Source organism: Acinonyx jubatus, chromosome D1 (genome assembly GCF_027475565.1).
Source record: "Acinonyx jubatus isolate Ajub_Pintada_27869175 chromosome D1, VMU_Ajub_asm_v1.0, whole genome shotgun sequence".
Lineage (NCBI taxonomy): Eukaryota > Metazoa > Chordata > Mammalia > Carnivora > Felidae > Acinonyx > Acinonyx jubatus.
Genome location: NC_069390.1, coordinates 100,245,445 through 100,268,251, shown reverse-complemented (window position 1 = coordinate 100,268,251; position 22,807 = coordinate 100,245,445). Strand labels below are relative to the sequence as shown.

General features: G+C 44.7%; 1 protein-coding gene across 13 annotated transcripts in view; it reads right to left on the bottom strand.

The window, feature by feature from the left end:
* Window positions 1-22,807, bottom strand: part of CADM1 (cell adhesion molecule 1) — a 424,919-nt gene that overhangs the window by 5,523 nt on the left and 396,589 nt on the right. For 5 of the 13 annotated variants that reach the window (XM_053204083.1, XM_053204085.1, XM_027036565.2 and 2 more), the window contains 2 exons: window positions 18,595-18,627; window positions 11,265-11,318 (listed from right to left, as the gene is read on the bottom strand). The exons of 4 other annotated variants lie outside the window; for them this stretch is intronic. In XM_053204083.1, coding sequence (XP_053060058.1) covers window positions 11,265-11,318; window positions 18,595-18,627 — 87 coding nt within the window. The remainder of the gene's footprint in view (window positions 1-11,264; window positions 11,319-18,594; window positions 18,628-22,807) is intronic. 4 more of the 13 variants (XM_053204084.1, XM_053204088.1, XM_027036568.2 and 1 more) reach the window with 1 other exon arrangement.

Sequence of the window (22,807 nt, the reverse complement as noted above, 5' to 3'; positions counted from 1 at the left end):
AGGGAGAGGAGAAACAGTCTGCGTCCAGTCCTGGCCTGGTCTCAGCGCTCGCCCTCTCTGTGTCCGGCTGCGGGTCCTAGTAAGGAGGCGACCTAACGACTTAAGGGTTCTCGGAATGGCACCTTCGGGCGGCAACAGGAGCTGCGGAGGGGAGGCTAAGGCAGCTTTCTGCAGGTGCCCAGCGACTTACTCCCTGCTGGGCACAGGCACAGGCAACCCAGCTCTCAAGCCACAGCTGCCTGGAGATAAAACAAGGCTTAGAAGACTAAAGTGACATGCTTGCTACATTTAGGATGCATGAGGGAGTAAGCCTCAATCTAAAGCCTAAAGACCTATCTCAAGAAAAGACAGCCGGGAATAATTGTCCATTGCCACAGACGGGTTTTATTTTATTTATTTAACACTTCACGGTGCAATTAATTTTCCTTTATAAGCATCACTCCCTCAGGATGTCTTCTTGCGACTGAGCGACGACATGTTTGGCCGGGGAACAACTCCAAAATGAACCCAGAATGAGCTATGGCGATGCGGAATGGATGTATGGCAGTGTAAACAATTTTAATTTAGGAATGTGGCTACATCACCCCTTGCCGAAACCCTAATGGCACCCGAGATTTATAAATGTAGTAAGAAACAATTATTCTCCTGTTGATTAATACATTAACATTTTGGAGTGGAAGCTAAACCATTGTCTTTTTTTTTATTGAGTCGAGTACGACACCTCCATTAAAATGATTTACTGGCTGTACCTTACAATTTAAGCACAGCAGCAACAGAAACGGTAAAAATCTTTTAACTTTACATGATTTGTGAAGTCATATGTGAAGGATTTACCATTTAAATCTTTCAGTACAAGAAGCACATGGCCTATAAATCTGTCCCCCTTGCAGTTGCTGGACGCCCGAGAGAAATGCATTTCACCGGGAAGACGGAGAGTGCAAATTCAAGTCAATTTTTAAGAAAGATTTATCTCTGTCTCTCTCCAAAGAACAGAGCAAATCTCTGAAGCCTCCACCTCTAATAATATTTGAAGTTTATCGATCAAGTGTACAGATCCGTGACAGCTAAAGGTAATGGTGCTCTTTTGAGCCGAAACCTGATACAACGCTTTCAGCAGGAGGGCATGATTTACACTTTCTATCGATATTTCCAATTCTGCTCTGAGATTAAGTACTGAAGGATGTGGGGGAAAGAACTCGTGACTGAGGGTTCCACGAGAAATGCTTTAATTAAAAGAGTTTAAATTAAGAAAAAAATGAAGCATTCAAAGCGTTTCATTAAGTTACCTTTCGAAGGACTACCAAAAAACCCAAAAACCCCAGCCCAAACAGAAATCCCGAATCAGAGGCGGCAGCGGCCGGTCGCCCAGGACGACGGGATGATGGGAGTGTAATTGGAGAAGGGAGATGGGTTGGAGGCAGAGTGCACTGCAGCCAATTAGCCCGCTCCGTGATGTGCGAGCCCCTCCAGCAACCTAATAAGCTCGACTTGAAACGTGGTGGAGAGGAATCGCCCTCCTCAGCCCCAAGTGTTACCTACTGTGGATGCAACAGCCTCTGTGTCTTGAAAATCATTTCAACGAGGCAGAACTTGGCCACGGAAACTTTTTCTTTTCCTTTAGAGACAACAGAGCTTGTCGAAGGGGAGCGCTCCCCTCCCCGGGGTGCCCCTCCAACACAGGGTACCTGCTGGGGGATATAGTGCTTCACACCCTGGAGACTCTCTCGCCCACCTGCACAGATTCGGAGTCGCTGATGGGAAGACCAGAGTTGGGAGCTGTGTTTTCCTTAGGGAGCTGTCAAAATAGGGGATCTTGTGGGAGTGAAAATGAACTAACCTCCCATTGCCATGAGCTTCAGACCTATTGAAAAATAGAGTCTTTCAACTCATTCTACAGGTCTTAGAATTGCATGGGGAAAACAAAGTGATACTAGCCATCGAGGAGAGGGGAAAGTTAGGGGTAAGAGGTGAAGAGAGGCTGAGAGCAGAGAGAAGCCGTCCCATGTAGGGGAAGGCACTCTCACGTCCACTGTTAACAGGCTGTCTCCTCCGTCCCTGGCACGGGAACATTCTCGAAGCCAGAGAGACAGAGAGAGAATCCCTGCGATAAAGAAAAACAGAAAACCTCACGGGGAGGTATCTGCGGGATTAACTTCTTTCGCCAAAACTAATCATTTGGCCTTTGCTGCCCAGGAACTTAGACCTAAATGTGCTGAGGGCTGCTTTTTTCCCCCCTGCACTTTGCCCACATTCAGTACCTGGGTTCTAGTGATCTTGCCCACCCTCAAGGACATACATATTTTACAGATACTTATTTATAAGGGTAATCTCTCCAGCTATCTCCTGATACTCACTTGATAAGGAAGTTTACTACCACCAGTTAATCACCAAGACATTTTTCCTGCCTTCCATTACTGCAGACGGACACAGAAGGTAACTGATGTTTAATTTACAGGGAACACTGAGGTGTGTGAGCTCCTCACGGCCTCCTTCCACCCCACCCCACCCCGGATTCACCGGCACCGGCCACGGCTTGGCGTCCTCCGTGAAGAGAGGAGCCCTTTCCTGCCTCCGTGCACTCCCACATTCCGTTGCCCTGCGAGGGGTGGGCGGGAGGGTTTTCATAGTGCTGTCGATTGGCTCGAGGTGGCGGGGGAGCAGGATGAAGGCTGGTTACCTTCTACCAGGGCAGGACTGCCTGCACCTGTGTGCCCGTGCCTCGCTCAAGGCCGGGAGCAAGGGCACGAGTCGTTACACAAAGAGGCAGTGGGCAAATGGAGGGAGTGGGGGGGGGGGGGTGGCAGGGAGGAATGACTGGCGTGGGCAGGGAGCATCAACCACCACAAGGATCACAGCTCTAACAAAGTCCGTCAGCCACCCAGCCTTTCCTGTCCTGCTCCTGAAGGAACAACTCTGCCTATGCCTGAGAAATGACTTCTCAGTGGAACACTTGGGAGAGTATCTGTCACCATCATCCAAAGATCCTGCTCCTCTTGGGGTGCAGATCTTTTCACTCTGGTTCTATGAGCTTTCCTGGGGTGTGGGGGGGGTGCATCTCCAGATTTTCGGTTCCTTTTCTGAATCGGGCAGAGAAGGAAATCAAAGAACGAGACTCCACGGATGCCTCCAGCTCCTACACTGAAAAGGAAACGTGAGTGCGGAAAGCACTTATAAACACGCCTGGTACTCAGGCGAATGGACAGGTCTTGGGCTTGGAAGGTAACGTTTCCTTGTTCTTTTAAGAAACGAAGCAACAGGTGTTACTAAGAGCGCTCATATTTCCGGGACTAAGCTTTGTCCCCATCATCCTGGAGGAGGAGCCATGTTCCTACTCGTGTATGCTCCTGGCGTCAAGGTTATCCCAGCCCTGAACCGAGTGTGTTCGGGGGAATAATGTCGCCCCAATCCTTTCACGTGTGAGGCCAAGTAACTTTGGCCTAGTCGTCCCATAGCTCTGGATTTTAGGTATGCCCTGTCAACGCAGGGAAGAGAAGAGGTTTTGCGGGCCCTCTCCTTCCAGCCTGTACTGTCCCCTCCTGCAGGCCCGTCTATGGCTCTAAGCGTGACACGAGTCTCTTTAAGGACAGATCCGTCATGAGCTGTTTAGTATTCGTGAGTTGGCTTTTCTTTTGGCAAAAAGCTGGGACGACTTGGCTCCAGGTGAGAGTTTACAAGCTGCCTGCGGAATGTTAAGTTGGCCACTACTGCTTGGGTCACAGCGTTGGCCACCCTGGGCTCGCATTAGCATCTTAGAAACCGTGAGGACAAAAACATTTCAAAGAAACTCCCAAGAGTGATGCCCCAAGAGCTCGGATTTCTTTACCTTGGGCCAGGTGACCTGGCCCGCTCCATTCCTCATGGGCAACATAAAGGCAGTGCTCTAAAGGCGGTGGTCTGCCGAGAAAAGTGATTGCCAGAGAGGAATTTCGGTCCCCCCACCCCCCGCGCTCCAGGGGACTCCTTTTTCTCCACTTGCTTTCCTTCCTTAAATTATTTGCCAGAGCTGTCCTTAACGCAGCGCTCCGGGGGTCACGCTGCCTGTGCTAAAACAGGGCCCTGCGACACATCTCGGTTTCTATGGCTACTTCGCCACCTGGCATGGGACGCCTCACAGAAGCTGCCAAGAGAATGCCTTCACCGTGGATCCATGATAAGCCTAGAAGGCTCTGCTGCCAGGGGCGGGGACTCATGGACAGCCAGGGAATGGCCGGTATGTCCTAGACAAGCTCCTGGCAGACAGGGACTCTGGCAGAGGACGTCACTGAGCAGAATGCTCGCTGCAGCACCACTGCTCACCTTGCAGCCCGGGGCTGGTCTCCTTGCCGAAAAGGACGCCCAGTCTCCTCCCTCTGACGAGCTGAAGTCTGATCCAGTTAACATGTAACACACAGTTAATACTACGGCAGGGGACCGCTACCCGGTGTTGGCGATCCCTTCACATTTCCTAACATCCCCGGCTCAGGCTAGCTGGCACATTTAAAACCTTGGGGAGTGTGGAATACACCTCTTCAAAGCACGTATTTATTCTTCCCCATACCTCACAAGCTACCTTAGGGCTCACCTTAGAAATTAACGTTTAAAACACGGAGGAGGTTCTGATGATACTGGTCTTCCTGCTTCTATTGGACAATTCCTATGTTGGACCTTCTCCCTTTCCCCATCTAATGAATGACTGGGGGAAAAAGTTAGGATTCTTGACTTTTTACAACAGTTCTGTTACGTGGTTTAGTTTGAGACTTTTTTTCCTGGGCTGAGGTCTTCCCGGACAAGTCAGTTTAAGTACAAACACTTGCAATCGTGTTTATAACGGAAACGTCGCCTCCAGCTTCCCGGGACCCTAGGGATTAGTCTACCTCAGAGGCCTCTTCGTGACTGTGCTGTCATGTGCTCCTTCTTGCCAGGAAGACATTTAAAAAAAGCCTGATGGTGGCTTTTCCAAATCTGAGGCAAAACCGAAATCTGAGCTCACAGACAAAACCAAAGCAAAGCAAATCCAACCCTGGTGCCTTCTGAAAAAATGGAGCCGCTCATTCCCATCACCTACGGTAGCTCCCTTCGTGGCAACAAAAATAAGTGTGCGTTTGAAAGAGCACAACTTTATTACTGAAGGGGAACAAACTGAATGGCACGCGCTGACAAAATGCCACATTATTTGCTAATCCTAATATGTTATTCTTCCTTAAGATTTGCTTTCCTCAGCACCAATTCAATTATAGATGCTACAAATCCTTCTGACATTTAATTCCCTCTTGTCAGAGAGTAGTAAATGTATACAGTACATGCACAGCTTTCCCATTAAGATGTTAATATATATTGGGAGCACACTAGCCTCTATGCAACATAACCTTTCTTTTCTGTCTTCTTAGAAAGCAGAAGGGGAGGAATCAGTGTAAGGCAAAAGAACAGTCAAGATCCCATAGCGCATCCCAGGCCGCCGGTTCTACCCTTCACCTGCATTTAATTCTAGCAATGGAACTGCAGCTGCACTAACATTTCAACGGCACGGTGTGAAGCTACTTAAAGGAAAACTGTGGCCCGCGTCCTCCCCTGTCACCCAGAGCTCAGGATGCGTTCCTTGAAATTAGAAGTACTGCTCCCAGGCTTTGGCTGTACATCGTCACTACCCAGTGATCAGGACTCGGGCTCTCCTAGGTTGTCATTGCCTAGGCGATCTCCAGGAACAGGCCCACACAGGAGACGCAGAAGAGTGAGGATCTCATCTCCTGCACAGCCCACTAGAGAGTGCGCTGGGCCCGCCGTTGGGTCTGGGGTACAAGTGGGGCTCTGTTACTTGTCTCCGTGATTTCAGGCGGGTCGATCAGGCCCTATGAGCCATCGAGCACAACCAGACACTTCACGGGGCTGTTCTGAGAGGCCGGTGTATTGCTGAATATGAAAGTGCCTCTCTGGGCCAGGCCTCGGCATATCATAGGTACTCAGCAAGTGTCTGTCAGATTTAAATCTGCTATATTGAAGGCCAAGGAGAGCGTTATCCCAGTTCTTTTAATATTACTGACTCAAGGCAAATACTTATCAAGGCTTTGGGGGAAGGGCTGTCCGCACACTCAGCACTGCTCTCAGATGGTAAGATGCCCCATAAACACTTGCTGAGTTGACTAAGCCCTCTTCCATTTTTGCAGAATGGCACACAGTGTGACTGATGGCCTAGCTGCCCTGTGTGGTCAAGGCTGAAGGCCACCTGGGCCAGGTCATGATTCAGGTGTACCATCGGAGTATGAGGATTTTAAATATTTGCTGTCAGCTAAATATGAGAACAAGTATTTTTTAGGTTGATTTTTCTCCCATCTCAAGTAACTTGATTTAGTTAATTTACCCAACACTAGAAATGCCTTAATGAACAGGAGGGGATCCTCCCCAAACATCCAGTGTCCCCAGAGACCAAGAGGCACACTCATGAGTCTGCCCCACTCATCTCATAATAAGCACTTAGAAGTATGAGTGCCTTTTCCATTTTAAGCAACAGGAAGGCACAGAAGATGAAACCACAGTTTTCCTTAAAAGAGTATACATCTGATAAAGAGGACAGTCATAAACTATTTCAAAACATACATTTCCCACTAGAATCTCTCTCTGGAGAAAGATGCTTCTGTGGACCTCAGGCATTTGGGGGTGTGTGGAGGATGGATTAATGAATATGGTGAAGTCACCCCAAAGCAGTGTCCAACCTGTAGAACTGGAATTCACATTTTGTGTTGTAATCTGGTGACTGGCTAGTTTGGAGAAAATGTTCCTATTTGATGGCCTCCTTCCTCCCCATGAGGGAAACAGTAGCATGTTGGATTATGGGAAGATCAGCAATCTGATGACCTTCAAACCTACATTGTGGGAAAGCCATGGACAGGCTGCCACAGACCCGATGCGATTGTTTCAGCCTCCTGCCTTGTATTAAACACAATTTTAAAAATAAGGAGCTCTATATGTTTCAACCTTTGTGACCCAAAACTTCCCTATGGCCTAGAGAACCATCTCAGTGGGAAATAGATCTCATAATTTTGGACACTCGATGCGACAACGGCACCGAAATCATCTGAGTTTAAGGACTTCTTTGAAGGAGAAAGAGCCTGGCTGGATGCTGGAGGAGATCTTTCCAGGTCACTCAGCATGTGGTTCTACCCCTGATGGGCTACAGAGAGCCCGACTTTTCCCTCCTCGTTCCCTGGACCCCTGCATTAAACTGAAAGGGGTCCAAGAGGAAAAAGACTGTCATGAAGACATCATAATAAGGGAAGGGTGGATTTCACAGGGGAAGGAGAGCTGCTCTAAAACTAAAGTCTCCATTTCCTGCAGAGGCCAGAAGAGCCATTTGTTCAAATTCTGACCCCGCCCCTTGAGTAAATCACTTAACTTTCGGAGCTCTCGCTTCCTCGTTTGCAAACTGAGACTAACAACCCTTCTTTGAGGATTCTCCTAGGATTCTCCTGAAAATCCTCTCACGGCTGGCTCACTCTCTCTGTCCCCATGGCCTTCCATGGTGAGCTTATGTTCTAAGCTAGCCTCCACCTCCTCCTAGCCCCAGTCACTCACTCCCAGTGTACCCACGTTTATTTCTTCCACAGCATTTGTCACTGTCTGCCATCATCTTGTGCTGTGAGCCTGGCTGCCCCACTAGAATGTCGCTGTAAGAGCAGAGGTCTGTGCTGTGAGATCCCCAGCAGCTGCAGCTCCTGGCTGGTCTTGTTTACCACTGCATGCCTGGTGCCCTGCCCAGAGCCTAGAAGACGGAGAAGCTCGAACAGTTGTGCCGAACAAAGAGCAGGTGAGATATGTGGAAGTTTTCTGAGCTGGAAAGGACTGGATAAATACAGGCTAACTACTACACCTTAGCTTTATGGGGCCATACCTTGAATTTGTCTACATAGTCCAGCTAGTTTTTCTTTACCATCATTATTGCTAGTCTACCACAGAGATGAAATCGCCTATTTGCCAAATCTGGGCCATAGCTTAGGTGGGGGCAAGGAAGGAAAGACACCCCCCCCCCCATGTTATGTCTGTTGAGTTTTTCACACACATTTCAAGCAAGTTCAGCCAACTTTGAGGACACTCACAATGACCAGATGGTCCTGTATCCTATCTCAGAACTGATCATCTGGACTCAAGGCCTTTAGGTGCTTCCATTAGCTAAATTTAGACTGTATTTTGAGCCCATGTTTCCTTCAGAATCCTTTTAGGGGACACCTAGGGTCTTCCATAATACCTGGCACGGATTATCAGGGCATTTAGAGACTTCCTTGCACCCACACTTTTCTACCGATCGTGAGGGAGATGTGGGGTTTTTCTAGATCACTTTCTCATTTGCAGGGCAAGAGTGGAAAACATGTTTTGGGGAAGCATGACAGCTCTGGAATTTCTTGTCGGGGCCTCTGCTTCAAAAGCAGAAGACTGATGGATTGCTCTAACAGTGCCAGAGGGTCATTCCCTGGAACACCGTCTATTTACCAATGCACTCCACTCAACAGTCCCCAAAGGCCCTTCCAGTGCTGAAAGGAGGGAGGCCGTGCAGACATTTTTTAAAAGTTTTAAAATAAAATAGAAGGATCAATATGCTTAAAGCTATTCTATTCCACATGGGTGGCAATAACCACCAGCTGTCACCGGGAAACAGCAGATGTAATTGATAAAACAACTGAAAACTCGTGTGGATCCATCGTCAATAAAGTTAGCACCCAAAAAAGTAAATGAGAGGGTTCAAGGTGGGACTGGACAAGCTCCCCAGGTCTGCCAATAATTAAATCACTGAGCTACACACAGGCATAATTTTTTACTGCAGGTTAAAGAGGAGGACCAGGTGGGCAACTTGCTCTGCTGGGTGAGGATGGAAAGCGGTATGTTGCTCATGAAATTGTCCTTGGTTGAGGTAGCGGTGGTGGATGGGGGAGGTGGGCAGAAGACAGACCATCATTATTTCTCAGGAAATGCAGGATAGAGCATTTATCCATAATAAGGCAAGGATGGAATTTCTCCCCAGATGGAACAGGGGATGGGTGGTAATATTATTCATTACCACAGTTTAGCATTAAATGCGCAACACCTACTCTCATTTATTGATGGACTGTTTAAGACGGGTGTTAACCTGTTTGTCTTGTATTATAATTGAATTCAGTCTCTAGGCTACAGAAATTTGAGAAGTTCATCCTTTCTCAATCAATATGCTCCCCTTCAGTGACCCATTTCAAGACAGCTTCATAAAAAATAATGTATTTTGTTTTAATAAATTTAAACACAATGACAGCTGCTCAATTTTTATTGGTTGTTTTTTTTTTTTTTTTCCCTTCAGATGTCTCTTTGCTGCCGAGGGAAGCCAAGCTCACAATCGATAGTAATTGATTAATCAGCATCCCCTTTGAACATAGGTGCTAATCAGTTTTTGATTAGTTCATCAAACCAGATGCAAAGGCAGCCCAAGCCCGGCCTGATAGATCATCAGTGTTCTACATGACTTATGGGTCCTGGGCAACACAGGACTGCAGCGTTCCTGGAGGGGGCGGGGGAGGGGGCACGTAAGTATTAATTTAACCAAATTATTAGGAGCACAAACAGTTGTTGGTTTATTGCTCCTGACTCTGGGTGATTGATAGAGCTGCAGCAAGGCCACATCTGACTTGGTGCAGAGCTGGGAGACACCCAGAGTATTTCCGCAATTGATGATGCTTGAGGAAGGGGTAGATGGCGGATTTAGTCCCATTTTCCTAAAGAGAAGAAAAATGACTTCTGCGTATCTCAGTGACCTTCATCTGACTAACAGGCCAAGAGGGATCAGGCCAATGAGAACTCCGTCCTCTTTTAGGGTCCTTGAGAAGTTCCAATCGCCAGGGCCACTGTGTCAGAGAGCTGTTTTATTGAGGGTCAGGACACGAACCGAGAGCACATTGCTTACGACCAGCCTTACGTTCTAAGTAAGGAGAAGGACTTAGCTCTCAAAATCGGGCTAATGTTTTTGCAACTTCTCTAAATACACCGCCAATAAGAGGCAAACATGAAACACTCCCCTGATGGGCTGGCTATCTTTCTAATCTTCTACTTATTTATCCGAATTCACTGGGACTGGGAACTTATTCATCCAACGAGTATCAATCGAGTGCCTACTACACGACAGGCATACAGCAGTGAACAAAACCAAAACGGCCTCCCGGAGCTTCCATTCTGTGGAAAAACCCGACAGCGAAGCTCACACTGCGACATGGTACATAGAAAAATAAAGGCATCCTCCCCTTTTTAAAGTTTGACAGAAGCACATAGGAGGCAATGAATCTGCATTTTGAGAGAGACTAGTGACTCTATCTTATTTTCTCACTGGGGGAAACCTGTCGTCAAGGACTGCTGCCACCTTAACAACCAACTATTCAAGGGCGCTCAAGTGAAATCTCTTCAGGAAGGAGAAATATGGAACCCTCCCAAAGGCTGGAGTAAGGGGCCACACACAGTCCTACGTCTTGGTTCCTCTATCGCAGTAATAAGGAACTGGCCTTCCTTATTGACTTATTAAGAACTGACTGATCCAAATGTTTAAGAAGCTCTAGCTGGTGGGCACTGAAATCCCAGAGCATCATGGCACCTCATATAATTGTTTAGCTCTGACCATTTTGAATCTCCTTGCCACCACCCCCCCTCCTTTTTAGGATATGCTTCTTATTCTGGATTAGTAACACCTAAATCCCTGAATCAAGCATGAAACCTACTTTTGCAAGAGCTCAGTGTGCTGTGAAAAAGGTCTGAGGTGGATAATTAGTTTACATCATGGTGTGTGACAAAACAATTGCCCCCCTTCCTCCCGCCCCCCCACCCCATGCTTCTAAGATACCTATGACATGGCTTTTCTAGTCCATTCTACAGAAGCAGATGGTCAACATGAGCTTTTTCTTTTTTAAATAAAGATCTTCTCTCATAATCCAACATCCTGACACTGCTTTGTGATGCAAAAAAATTTCTCTGGAACCATTCTACATCTAGAACATGAAAAATTATTTTAAGCCACTGAACACAGAGTGGCTTCAGTGCGATCCCCAAGATGACCTGGCCTTCCTTACATTAACGCCGTCAGTCCCAATCTGAAATAGATGCCCCTAGCACGGGGAAGAACGGGACATGGGGAGGAAGAAAGCGTTAATAAAAATTTGTTTTCCTTCCGTCTCAAAATCCACAATTGCTAATTAAGTGCTCAGGAAACCAAATGGGCATTTTGCAGGCTGGGACAGAGCGCCCACAGGTTGGACACCGCAGCGCCTTACCTAGTGACTAGCCCTTACCTGAGAGGTCCTCACTGTCCAGCTCTTCTGCGGAATTGGGCAACTGAGTAAGGCCTTACAAGTAAAAACAAATCGTTTTTCTTTCCATTCCTCAAGGGACATAAACAAAACACTTAAGAACTGAGGATGAATTTCTTAAAAAACATGAGCCAAATCTCTTGCTCTCTCTCTCTCTCTCTTTTTTTTTTGGATAGCTTGAATGCATTAATCCAGAAGTACATTTCTCCAATTGTTTCATTTTGTTATTGATACACAATCAAGGCAGAAAGATTCCTCAGTCTCCACTTTCAAAGCACATGAAACATGAAGATGAATGTTTAAAATCACTCGTTCATAACAGCGTGCAGAATGAAAAAATAAAGGCTGATTGTTAGCTGTCGATGCTCTGACACAGCTCTTAAAATACAAATATATTTAGATGTTACATACTGATGTATGTAAGTTTGATTTCACATTTTACCATAAATTGAAATCCTTTGCCAATACTGACAAATACATTTCATTATCAATTTATGACAATCTTGGATCGCTTATTTCAAAATGGTACAGCATCTGCTGACTACAGATTGCAGGTTGTGTCTTCATCAGAAAATCTGATTTCGCAAAATGACTTCTTAAAAAGGAGAATTAAAAAAAAAAAAATCAGTGGTTCTCCCGAAAAATAAAACCCTCAAAGCTGAGAAAGCAGTCAGGTCAGGAGATAATCGGGCGGGGGGCTTGCAAGGCCTCTACGAAGCCACCACCAGCGGTGGCTGGCTGTGACAGCTCTCAGCCAGCTCTGATCTGAATTAAAGGAGGGGAAGAAGGAGGTAGATAAACAACAGGAGGCTCAGCTGGGGGACAGATTCCATTTTCTCATGCTTTACTTATGCTCCTTTAATAAAATGTTCACCGCCACCAAATGTTAGACAATCAAGGAGGCCTCTGCTCGTTCCTTAACGTTCTGTTCAAAGTCCTGGCCGATCGCTGCGGATCCTCTACTTTGCTAGTACTTGTCTAATGGGATTTGTCGTTTTGCAAGACTCTGTGTGGACCTATAAAGCTGCAAGGACTTTGGGGAGAGCAGCGGGTCTTTATTTTTCACCTTTCCCTTCTCTTAGAGCCAAGCACAGAGTATACTCTCAGCAAGCATTTGCTGAACGAATGACGTGGGAGTAATGCTCAGTGAACTACCAGCCAGAGCATGAAACAAACGCTCTGGAAACCCGCAACGTCAAACTGATCGTGCTACTTAAAAACAAAACAAAACGAAACCAGGAACAAAAAACAGGAAACAAAAAACCGAAGTAACAGAAACAATCAAGTAGAAATGGTCAGTAAAAGTTTGGATTTTGTAGGTTGTTTTATAAAGCAGTCAAATGAATATTGATGGCTAGGCTGGTGCCATGAAAGGAAGCCATCATATCAGGTCTTGAAGAAGAATTTCCATTATGAACCCTGGGTGCCAATATTCAAGGGCAGGTGCCAATTAGAAATGGGAGGGTTTGAGCCCACGGATGGTTCCCAAACTATGGATTCGGGCAACAGAAGGGAAAGCAGAGAGTAATGCAATCAATTATAGAGGCAAGTGAGCAGGGATGCTATCCATTTGTTCTGAAATCTGATTGGCTGAAAGTGTTCCTGTTGCTAATTGGCTTTATCCATTGTATAAAGACTGATGAATACAATTATTTGAATAATTGTTATAAATGGGCAACATAAAGTACTTCTCTGTAGTTAATTATGAATTTGCAGTTCTCAGAAGGCTAATCCCTCACTTCTACGTGGCCCAACGAATATCAAAGCTTTCTATATACGTGCTTGGCACCCACTGAACCATATTAAACAAGGATGTTTCAAGTAGGCAGCTTTATTGCTGAATGCTTGCTTCCTTGGGGAGGGCATTAGAAAGCTAATTTTAAAAAATAAAGACAAATATGTTTATGAAATATCATTGATATGCAAAGTTTCCCATTAAAAAGCAACAGACAGTTGATATACACCTCATTAAAGATGAAACTGTCATTTTTAATGGCATAAATTTAAAAATATACCAAATCATCTGGAATCCACTGCTCAGATTACATCCGAAAGTGGGAAGCCATTTAGGTTAGTGGCGTTAAATTTGTTTTTGCAATACTGTTGTATTTTATGAATCTATAGTGCTCTGCCATAGTTGGATAATTTTTGAATAAATATAACTGGAAGAGTTTACTGAAGCACTGAGTATATACGTGAGGACGAGCAAAATTTACCTCCTAAAATTGCTTTGACTTAGGCAGTCAGTCCTCTTTCATGTTAAAAATTACACACCTCTTCTTAAAGAAAGGACGATGCGTTTCGTGAAACAGACAATATTCTTCAAAAGGAAACTTCACAAATCAACAACATGTGGGGAATCACTTCTTGGGTTTTTCTCTTTAAACTCCCATATCGTTTGTTAAAGCCCTTACCTTGTCATTTCTAATTAAAATGTATCCAATACATTTCTTTAAACTTTGTTAAACAAATGAAAGGTTTAACTTTTGATCTGTATGGAATTTTTTTTTTGAGCAATTAATTCCGAGTAATCCATACATGCTAATTTCATGTCTGCACTATCGGGGTCTCTTCTGTGGAGACGTGTTTTCCCTCTTCGTGGTCTATAAGGTGCTGCACATACCCGAGCCTCCTTAGCGTCCCTCTGCACGTGTTCCTTACTCCTCCTTTTTAGCAGACATCACTGGCTTCTAAAAGTGGTATAATGTGGCAATCTTTAACCAGGTGAAGGAAAACCTCAAACATTAGAAACAGCAAGAGATCCTGGAGATATTTAAATAAAGTCAAGGTCAGAGTCAAGCAAAATTTAAATGCTTGTGGGTTCAGTTCATTAGGGTTTCATTTTTTTTTTTTCAGATAACGTCATAAAAGAATGATCAAAGAAAACCTGAAGGAAACAAAAACGTAGCCCACTGGCTCCAGTACCATTTCCAGTATGAAAAAGTAGGCGATGGTCTCTTTCTTACCTAAGTGGCAGACATCTGATCACTTGGCCATATTATGGAAACTGTTACTTCCATCACCAGCCATAAGAGTTCAGACGCCCCCGGTAGTTTTAATCTAAAAGCTCAGTCATCCTGTTCTTCCTGCTTTGTCAGCTTTTGTGGAGAGTTTGTCCCTTCTTCCCATTGGCAGAAATTTGGTTCACGCCGTTAAACAGTAGCACATTGTTTCCAAACTGCATATCAAGGCTGAAACGCAATCTTCAGGTCCTGCAGCCATTCGTAAACCTCTTTAGCTTTGTTCTTGAGTAGAACGTACAATGTCTGCAGAGTCCCTTGACTGAATGACAGCCTTTGAATGCCACTGTTGCGTACTTGTACAGAGAGATGTGCAGAGAGGTGCATACACAGAAATGGTGGACATAGAGGTTGTAATAATGCGCACTGCTGGCTATTTTTCTTTAAAACGGGCTTCGGAATTTCCCCACAATTGAATAGAAAGCAATATGAGAGTTTCAAGTGCTTTTAGGATTCTCTCAAGGCTTGCACTACTAAAGAAATAAGTCAGGGAAAGGGCGATTCAGGGGGTGCTTTCCTGAGGGCAGCGGACTAGGGTAGGAGCATGTGTATCTAGCACAGGCCAAAGATTTTGAAATAAAACTGAAAGTGAAAAATGACTTCAGAGGGGTTCCTCGTTTGAGTCTTACCATAATTACGTACTGAATTAAAGACTGCTGAAAAACTTATCTGGGATATATCAATTCATGAGATCACCAGCCTCTGATATGTCAAGAGGTGGAAAGCGAAAGGACAGGTAGACTAGAAAATAATAAAACAGGGAGGAGAGAGAGGGGAGAGAGAAAGGGAGAGAGACAAAGAGGAGAGAGAGCGAGAGAGAGCGAGAGAGAGAGAGAGAGAGGACCTCAAACCCAGAGGAAGCCAGCTCACTGCAGTGCAGCAAAAGCACAAGCGCTAGTCCAGACCATGGACATGCTGTCACCCAGAACCTCACACAGGGGAGGCGGGTGGGGGAAGGGAGAGGGTACACGCAGGGCTGAAAAAGAACAAGGCACAAGACACTTACAGAGAAGCGCCCACATTTGAACAAACAAAAACCATCACACGCACCCACACATCAATAATCATAAGGACGACGACACCATCCGTGCTTTAAGTCACTCATGCATTTCTGCCATCAATTTCAGACCATGTGGTACCAGGATTTGGCAGAGTGTGTTTTTTGTTTGTTTGGTTTTTTTTTTGTTTTTTTTTTTGCATTGCTTAACATGCACACATAACACAGGATTCTTCCTGTCCAGGCCTTAAGGATGAGCTCCAAAAACACAAATGCTCAAGATCCTTATTCAAAGAAAATCCCTTCGGTCACCCGAGTCTAAAAATCCCATTCTTACACTCGCTTTTATCTTTACCATCAATTAGATCCTTAAAAAACACATTGTGACTGATTGTGGTTTGGTTTCTTTTTGGAGAAAATCCATTTCATTTTGAATCATGCCCATGCACTTCTAACCTTCCAGCACATGCTTATTCCAATCAGATATTGGTAAGAACAAATGGTCAACATACATAAACAACTGGTGTACTTCATACATACTCTAGCAACACAAGCTTGAATAAAGTATTGTAATGAGTCTTCAAAGGGAAAGATTTGCGGAAATGATTTTTTCCCCCTTTTTACAAAAGAAAAGAGAAATAGAGAAAGAACTCCAGTATGGAGATTTTTAAGACAAATCAAGTGGCCACGACTGGCTGACCTAATACGTCTTGTCATTTAAGTTGCCAAGTTCTCAGACCATGACATTTTTCTAGGCCCGGATCTCTATCGTGAACATCTCAAGGTTACTCTCAAGTGAATCCAAATCAAATGGTTGCTGTACTGAAGAAGTTGGGTTTTAGCCACAAGGCACTCAATTACAATCAGTTCCGGATCTTTATCTCTCTGGAAACCTGGTCCCCTGCTTTGTAGTTTCCATCGTATTCTACCCCCGTTGACGACTAACCTGAAGATGGGTCTTCCCTCCGCCAAGTAAAATTCTAGATATTACTGTTGCTTTCATTACAGCTTCTTGCAGTAGGCTGGAGGGTATGCTGTTCGAGATGGTGGTAGGACCTCTTGGTGAGGATGCTGTCAGGACTTTAGACAAGTCAGGAGGATGTGTTTATAAATGTATCAAACAGGGACCAACCTGGGCTATCACTTCTCTCCTTCTGCCGTTAAGGAACTGTGTGTGTGTGTGTGTGTGTGTGTGTGTGTGGCCATCGTTTTTTTTTTTTTTTTTCTCCCCAAGATTTCTTGGCTCTAGGTTGTTTCCCATGTACTGCCAGCCAGTGAACAACATCCTACTGGTGTATTGCTGGCTTGAACACTGTCCTTGAACTAATAAGGCAGTGGTTGCTTCTCTGTTTCCTGCCACAGGAATGCTATAAAGTCTTATTCCAAGTGTCTCTTTGTTATACCACAAAAAGAAATCACCATCACTTTCTTTCTAGACAGAAAGACCTAATCAAAAACCGTGCCCTAGACCAAGACTGGCCCCTAAGCTAACTTCTCATTTTTCAGGTCAGGGAACAGATTTCCTACTTGGAATACCTCACCCGACTCCAAGACCTACATCCATTAGATTCACATAAGTATACAGGTTTTATTGAAGGGACCTAGCAAATAGAACTCTGGAGTCTTAGGAGATAAATGATCAATATTTCTTCAAAGATCTCACACAATTCCAGAATCTTATGGTTACATTTGACCCTGGAGTCAATTATAGGAAGCTCAGAACTTAAAGCATCTTAAAAAGAATAGAACAAAATCTCTTGAACGACATTAAAATAGCCTTAAAGCTCTGAGACTAATCGATAACAGTCAGGAAGTGCTCAATTAATGACGAAACCTACAAATAACCAACCTTAATGGAGCACAGTGCCTGAGCCGTAGCAAGCACTATGGGGCATTACCTTAGAAAGTGAGAGCTTTATACCTAACTGACTTCTCCCGATTGTCAGTGTAACTGGCCCTTTAATTTTTCCCTTTGTGCCAACAACAGGAAAGGGCCAGGTGAGGTGGGCAGGGAGTGGGGAGGGATTTACTGCTCTTCGTACCTAAGTTCATTCTGCTTTCTTGGGATTCCTCATCACAAAGCGCAAATACGGGGGCGATGTGCCAAGCGTCAAGGCCTGACCTTCAAGGACAGCTCACCCAGGACAGGTTTTGCTTAGAGATTTCCAACTGACAAGTCCTCAAACGTAGGTCTGTTTTAAGGAAGTCAGTCTGTGCTAGGAAGAGATGCTTTGCTAAAGGTGCATGAACAGTAAAGTGTTGGCTGATCACCTCTAGGCACTTAAGCGATGCATTCCAACACTGTACAACATGCAAAGTGATTTAAATAGGCCCTTTACCAAAAAATTCCCTGGAACTCAATTATTAAAATTCTGCCCAATTTTTAACTAACGTATCTTTCTCTAAGCACAACATCACCAGGGTTGAGAGTTAAGAAATAAAGTCATATACAGATGAAACATAATTCTAATTTTCTGACTGAAGAGACACAGAAAAGTTAACGAACGTATTCCAACCTTCTAAGGTAGGATGAAGTTGTGAAAAGGATAGCCCGGTGGCCTTTTTTTTTTTTTTTTTAAACCACTTTTTGGTTAAAACCTTAACCAACTTTCTAGTTATTTTGCCTACAAGCTGCCTGTACACAAATGATTTTGTCAAGTCCTACTTAATGCTGCTAAAACTTATATATGGTGTCATTCTTCGTCCGGAGAGGGATCCTGCCAAATGCTGGTGTAAATAGCGTAAACCTTCACGCACGCATAGTGATTGAGAGCGAACTGGCGCTGGTTTGCAGAGGCAAACGGGATTGGGAACATAATTAAGAGAAGAGTGATGACCTCGTGAATTTAAATGGGACTCTTCTGTTCTCACCTGTCCTTTGGCCTCAACTAGTAAGTGATCCGAATGACCCCTCTTCCAAGTGTACCTGGGATTCTAGCCTATAAATGAAGAAAGCAATTGGGTCTTTAAACCAGAGGCTGTGATTTTCAGGCAAGTATTTGTTTTTGGAGTCCCTTGTATTTTGGTGTCTGCCTGGAGTTCTATCAACAAGGGCCATGACCTGCGTCCCAGCCAGTGAGGCGGCTACCTCGCCTCTGTCACCACTGGCTGCTGAACTCACAACAGAAATGACAAGACCCGACATCCTTTCAAGCCTTAAAAAATTATAGTATATTTATGAGATCAGTCTACTTGAAACACGATTTCCCTTGAAGACTGCATTTCTCTTTTTCCCAGGCTTGCCTTGCCTCTCAGCAGCGCTGAGAAAGTAGATAAACAGTAATGTGATACCAACCGTGAACTGCGGGCTCTGTCGTCGCTGCTGTGTCTACAGACGGGAACAGAGGATTGGAGGAAGGGAGGAAACAGGAGGAACGGCATGCAAAAAAAGGGAAAATGGAAAAAAAATGGAACAGATAATATATGAGCAAGCTTTCAAAGAACATCGCGTGACAAGCAATAATAAATGAAAAGCAAAAAGCATTTGAAGTGAGTTGCACTGTTTTAAGACATGCCTTCAGCTCAAAGCTGCGAGCCAGTGAGGAAAACAGTCAATTCTTTGGTTCTGGGGGTCTTGCCGGGACACATCTACTTGCTAGTCAATAGTCAGGGGAACATGCAGAGTGAGGAGAAACACCAGTGCAAACTCTTAACGCATCAAGGCTCAGGACTGTGACAGAAGAGCCCAGTCGGAAGGCTGGCCGAACAATGGATTCATACATTCAAACATTGCCTTTGTTTCAAGCCAGCCCACGCGGGCACTCGGCTTCGTGCCTGCCAATTAGGCATCACCGCAGCAATCACACTTTCAGGATCCTTGTGAGGCTGGTAGATGCCGGTAGACGAACACATGAGCTCAAGGTTTCCATCCCGTGTGTTATTCCAGCAGGGTTCAGCGGGAAAGTTCAGTTAACTGGGAGGCCATGGGAATGAACATATTAAAGGTTTCCGGGTGAGTTTCGGTACACACCCCGCCCCCCCCTGCCGCCACGACCCACCACGGATCCGTTCTTCACTCTGCAGCTCTTGCTGTCGTACAGCCTATGAGCAGAAGACGGTCAGGGAAATGGCCACGTCCACACCATTTGCCAAACGCCACTTGTGATCATGGGACGTTCCACGAATTAAAGGACCCAGCCGTCCCCGTGTTCACAGTTCGGAAGCACAATCGTTGTGGTGAGCTACCAGGAGCCCTGCCTTCACGGCGGCAGCACGAGACGGCACGTTCGCTTTTTCGCTGCCAGACGCGCTTGCTGGGGAAGAGGATGTGGTCTGTCTCTTCTTCTATTTCCCATGCTGTTCGAGTTTCCTCCTCCTCCTGCTAGGCTTCAAACCAGGCCGGCTGTCCTGGCTCCTCTTCACAGGAAAACTGCTCAAGGGGCTCAAGAAATTTCCTTTTTATTTTTGGCTAGAGGGATAGTGGGATAAATACCTAACAAAATGCACGATGACATTTTTTTCCAGTCTTTTTCTTTTTTTTTTTCTTAAACACCACTCCCATGGCCAACTCAATTCCAAAGTCAACCCATCTGGCCGCACTTCCGTGTTCAGCTCTATACCTCTCCAGTATGTTTCCTTCCACTAGCCCCTTCTGGCCTGAAAACGTCGGTGATACGGGCACAGCAGCTCATCATCTCTAGCTGGGGTGGCGTTCGTGGCTAAAACTGCAGGTAGTTACCTGTCCTTTTTTTTTTTTTCCTCTTTCTCTCATATAACGCAGCTACTTAAGCTGGTAATTATTTTTATGAATCCTAGAGACTTCCAAAAGACTCTTCCGGACACGACACAGGCAATGTTTAAATGCACTGGGATGCCAACTTTTTTTTTTTTTTTTTTTTTTTTGGTCATATGAGCCTGGTGCTTCTAGTTTGCAAATCTGACCCATGAATTCACACCAGTGTTCCTCTTCAGTTGCATGCTTTCCTTGGGACCCTATACCATCAAAAACTTGCAGCCCTTCTAAGGAGCCAGAATTAACCAGCAGTCTGAGAAGCCACTGCAGCTTAATATAACTTATAGCTGAGTTTCTGAAGATTAGATGAAGGAAAGAAAGACATAAAATACACCGCATAAGAACACAATACTTACTTACAAGTCAAGTCTGTGTGCATAAAATAGCAGTAAAAAACAATACCAAGAATTGTACAGTTGAAACATCGCTATACCAGACTGTCATGATGCAGCTGACACATCTCCTTACTTGAAACATTCAAGTCAAGCTTTAGTTTGAGGTGTTTTCAATTTCAGGGGCAACATCAAATGCACATTTGTACAGAAACATTTATATGCAGGTTAATACATTTTATGGGTAGGCATTGGCTCCTTTTCAAAATTAAAAAAACAAAACAAAACAATAAACACTTTGGCTTATTTTTATAGCAGCATTTTCTCATACGCTGTATCTTTTAGCAGATGAACAATTAGCATAGACTGAAAGAAAGGAGGTGGAGTAAATCCTAAAGGTTAGAGCCCTAAAAATCGTATCTCAGCATTAACCAGTGACTCCTCGATTTACTGTTTCCTACATCCCAACACTGTCCGCTTTATCACGAAATTAATCTGAGTGAACCTGGGCGTAGGCTTCTCTGTGGGTACTAGAAAATAAAGGAGAAAAGTCCACAGTGCAGCTTGCTTTCCCATTCTGGGGATGGGAAATCCATCAATTGCACCCAAACGGGGAGGAAAAAGGAATGCCGGGAGGGGGAAGAAACACCTTCGAGGACAGTTCAAAGCAAACACACGTTCACGTCAAACCACACAGTCACTGCGGCTGGAAATGGCAAAGTCATGGTCAGCAACGGAGCAGGAGAATAGAGCAGACACACAGGCTGGCCACAGAGTTCGAGCAAGGTTTGAGGGTGTGTCAGGGGGCACGCTGATTCTAATTCTCTGAGAGCACCTGGTGCGCTGTGTGAACAGAGGCGGTTTCGAGTAAAGAAGGAAAAAAAAAAAAAAGCAAAAAAAAAAAAACCCCTTCTTCAGAAGTGACTTTGTGCTCCCTGCAGGAGAGCACTGTCGCAGAATCTAATTCTCCTTCATAATTGCATTATGACTTCGTGCAGAAACCACAGACACCCTGGCTCTGAAGCAAGTGTGGCTCCGTGAGGTAGGATTTATTAGGGGCGTCTCCATCAGAAGGCTGCTGAGACGTGTGGGCCCGCCCCTGTGAATCGGCTTGTGGGGTCACTCTGTCGTCGGACAGCATTCTGAGGGTATGGGCAAAATGCGAGCGGTAACCTTCCAACACACGTCAGCAATGCTGCGCTTCACTTGAAAAATGACAGCTCCTAATTGTCCCAACGAAGACTTCTTTAAACTTCATTTTGCCTTTAAGAAACTAATCTCTGAGCTAGGCCCCGGGGAAAAAGAGGTCACAAAGAGTTGAGTTGGGCTCTCGGTGGCATAGGGTTATGAACCTGAAAAGGCCTTGCTGAGCTTCTGGCCCTATGTTAATTTTAATTACAAGAAGGGCAAATGTATTGGACGCTTATTTTAAATGGTCAACAACAACAACGACAAATCCCGTGGTTTTGCAAACCCGCTAAGTGTGTACGGCCTTAAGAGTCATTCTCTAGCTGCTTTATGAGTATAATCAAACAAGGTGGCCAAGGGCAGGCCCTGTGCTATTTGAAAGATGCGCATTTCACTAAATATTGACTTCTCGGTCCCCCAGCCATACACACAGTTTATGGCACCTTATCTTGAATAAATTAAACATCACCTATATTCCATGTGGCAGTGTAAGATACTTACAAAATGGAAAGGCTCTGACAATGTGTGAGATTAGAGACAGTAGCCATTTAACCAAGTAGAAAAAAAAAATTGCTGCATGAGAGGCAGCTGGGCAATATTTAGTAGAAACAGTCATGTGTAAGCTCCACTGTGGCACATTCTAATCCTTTCATATGGATTCTCTCCAACTTAGAATTGTTCATTGAGTGTGACAGACTGGGGGTTTAAAACTAATCCATAAATTAGTCCATGGTCTCAAACACAACGGGTGCCATAAATGAAAATGAAAATCCTAGAACAAAATTAAATTCACAACCTTAAATACTTTCTCTTCTCCAATTGCTCTGTAGTCCTCCTGTGTTACAATGCACAGATTCCCTGCAAGACTGCATTTTGGGGTGTGTGTGTGAGTTGGGTATACGTTAAAAAATACACAGGGTAATAACCCAGAGAACCCAATCTGCTCAAAAGCAGAGCTTAATTGTAAAGAATTTAAATTTTCCCATTTTGATTGTCATAAGCTTAAATGAAAGCATACTAAGCAGTCCAGACATATTTAATACACTTTCCCCCAGTTTATTTTCTTAACTAAAGTCAATAAGGAGCCAATGGGTTTTCTTAATTGAATTCCCCTTCAGTTTGTGTTACGGGGCTGCTTTAAATCTAGACACTAGGGCAGGCAAAGAATTCCCCTGACAATTTTATTTTCATAGTTGTGTTCTGCTGGCCAATATATATTAAATATATGGTTTTTTTAAAAAATTCTTTTCTTTATT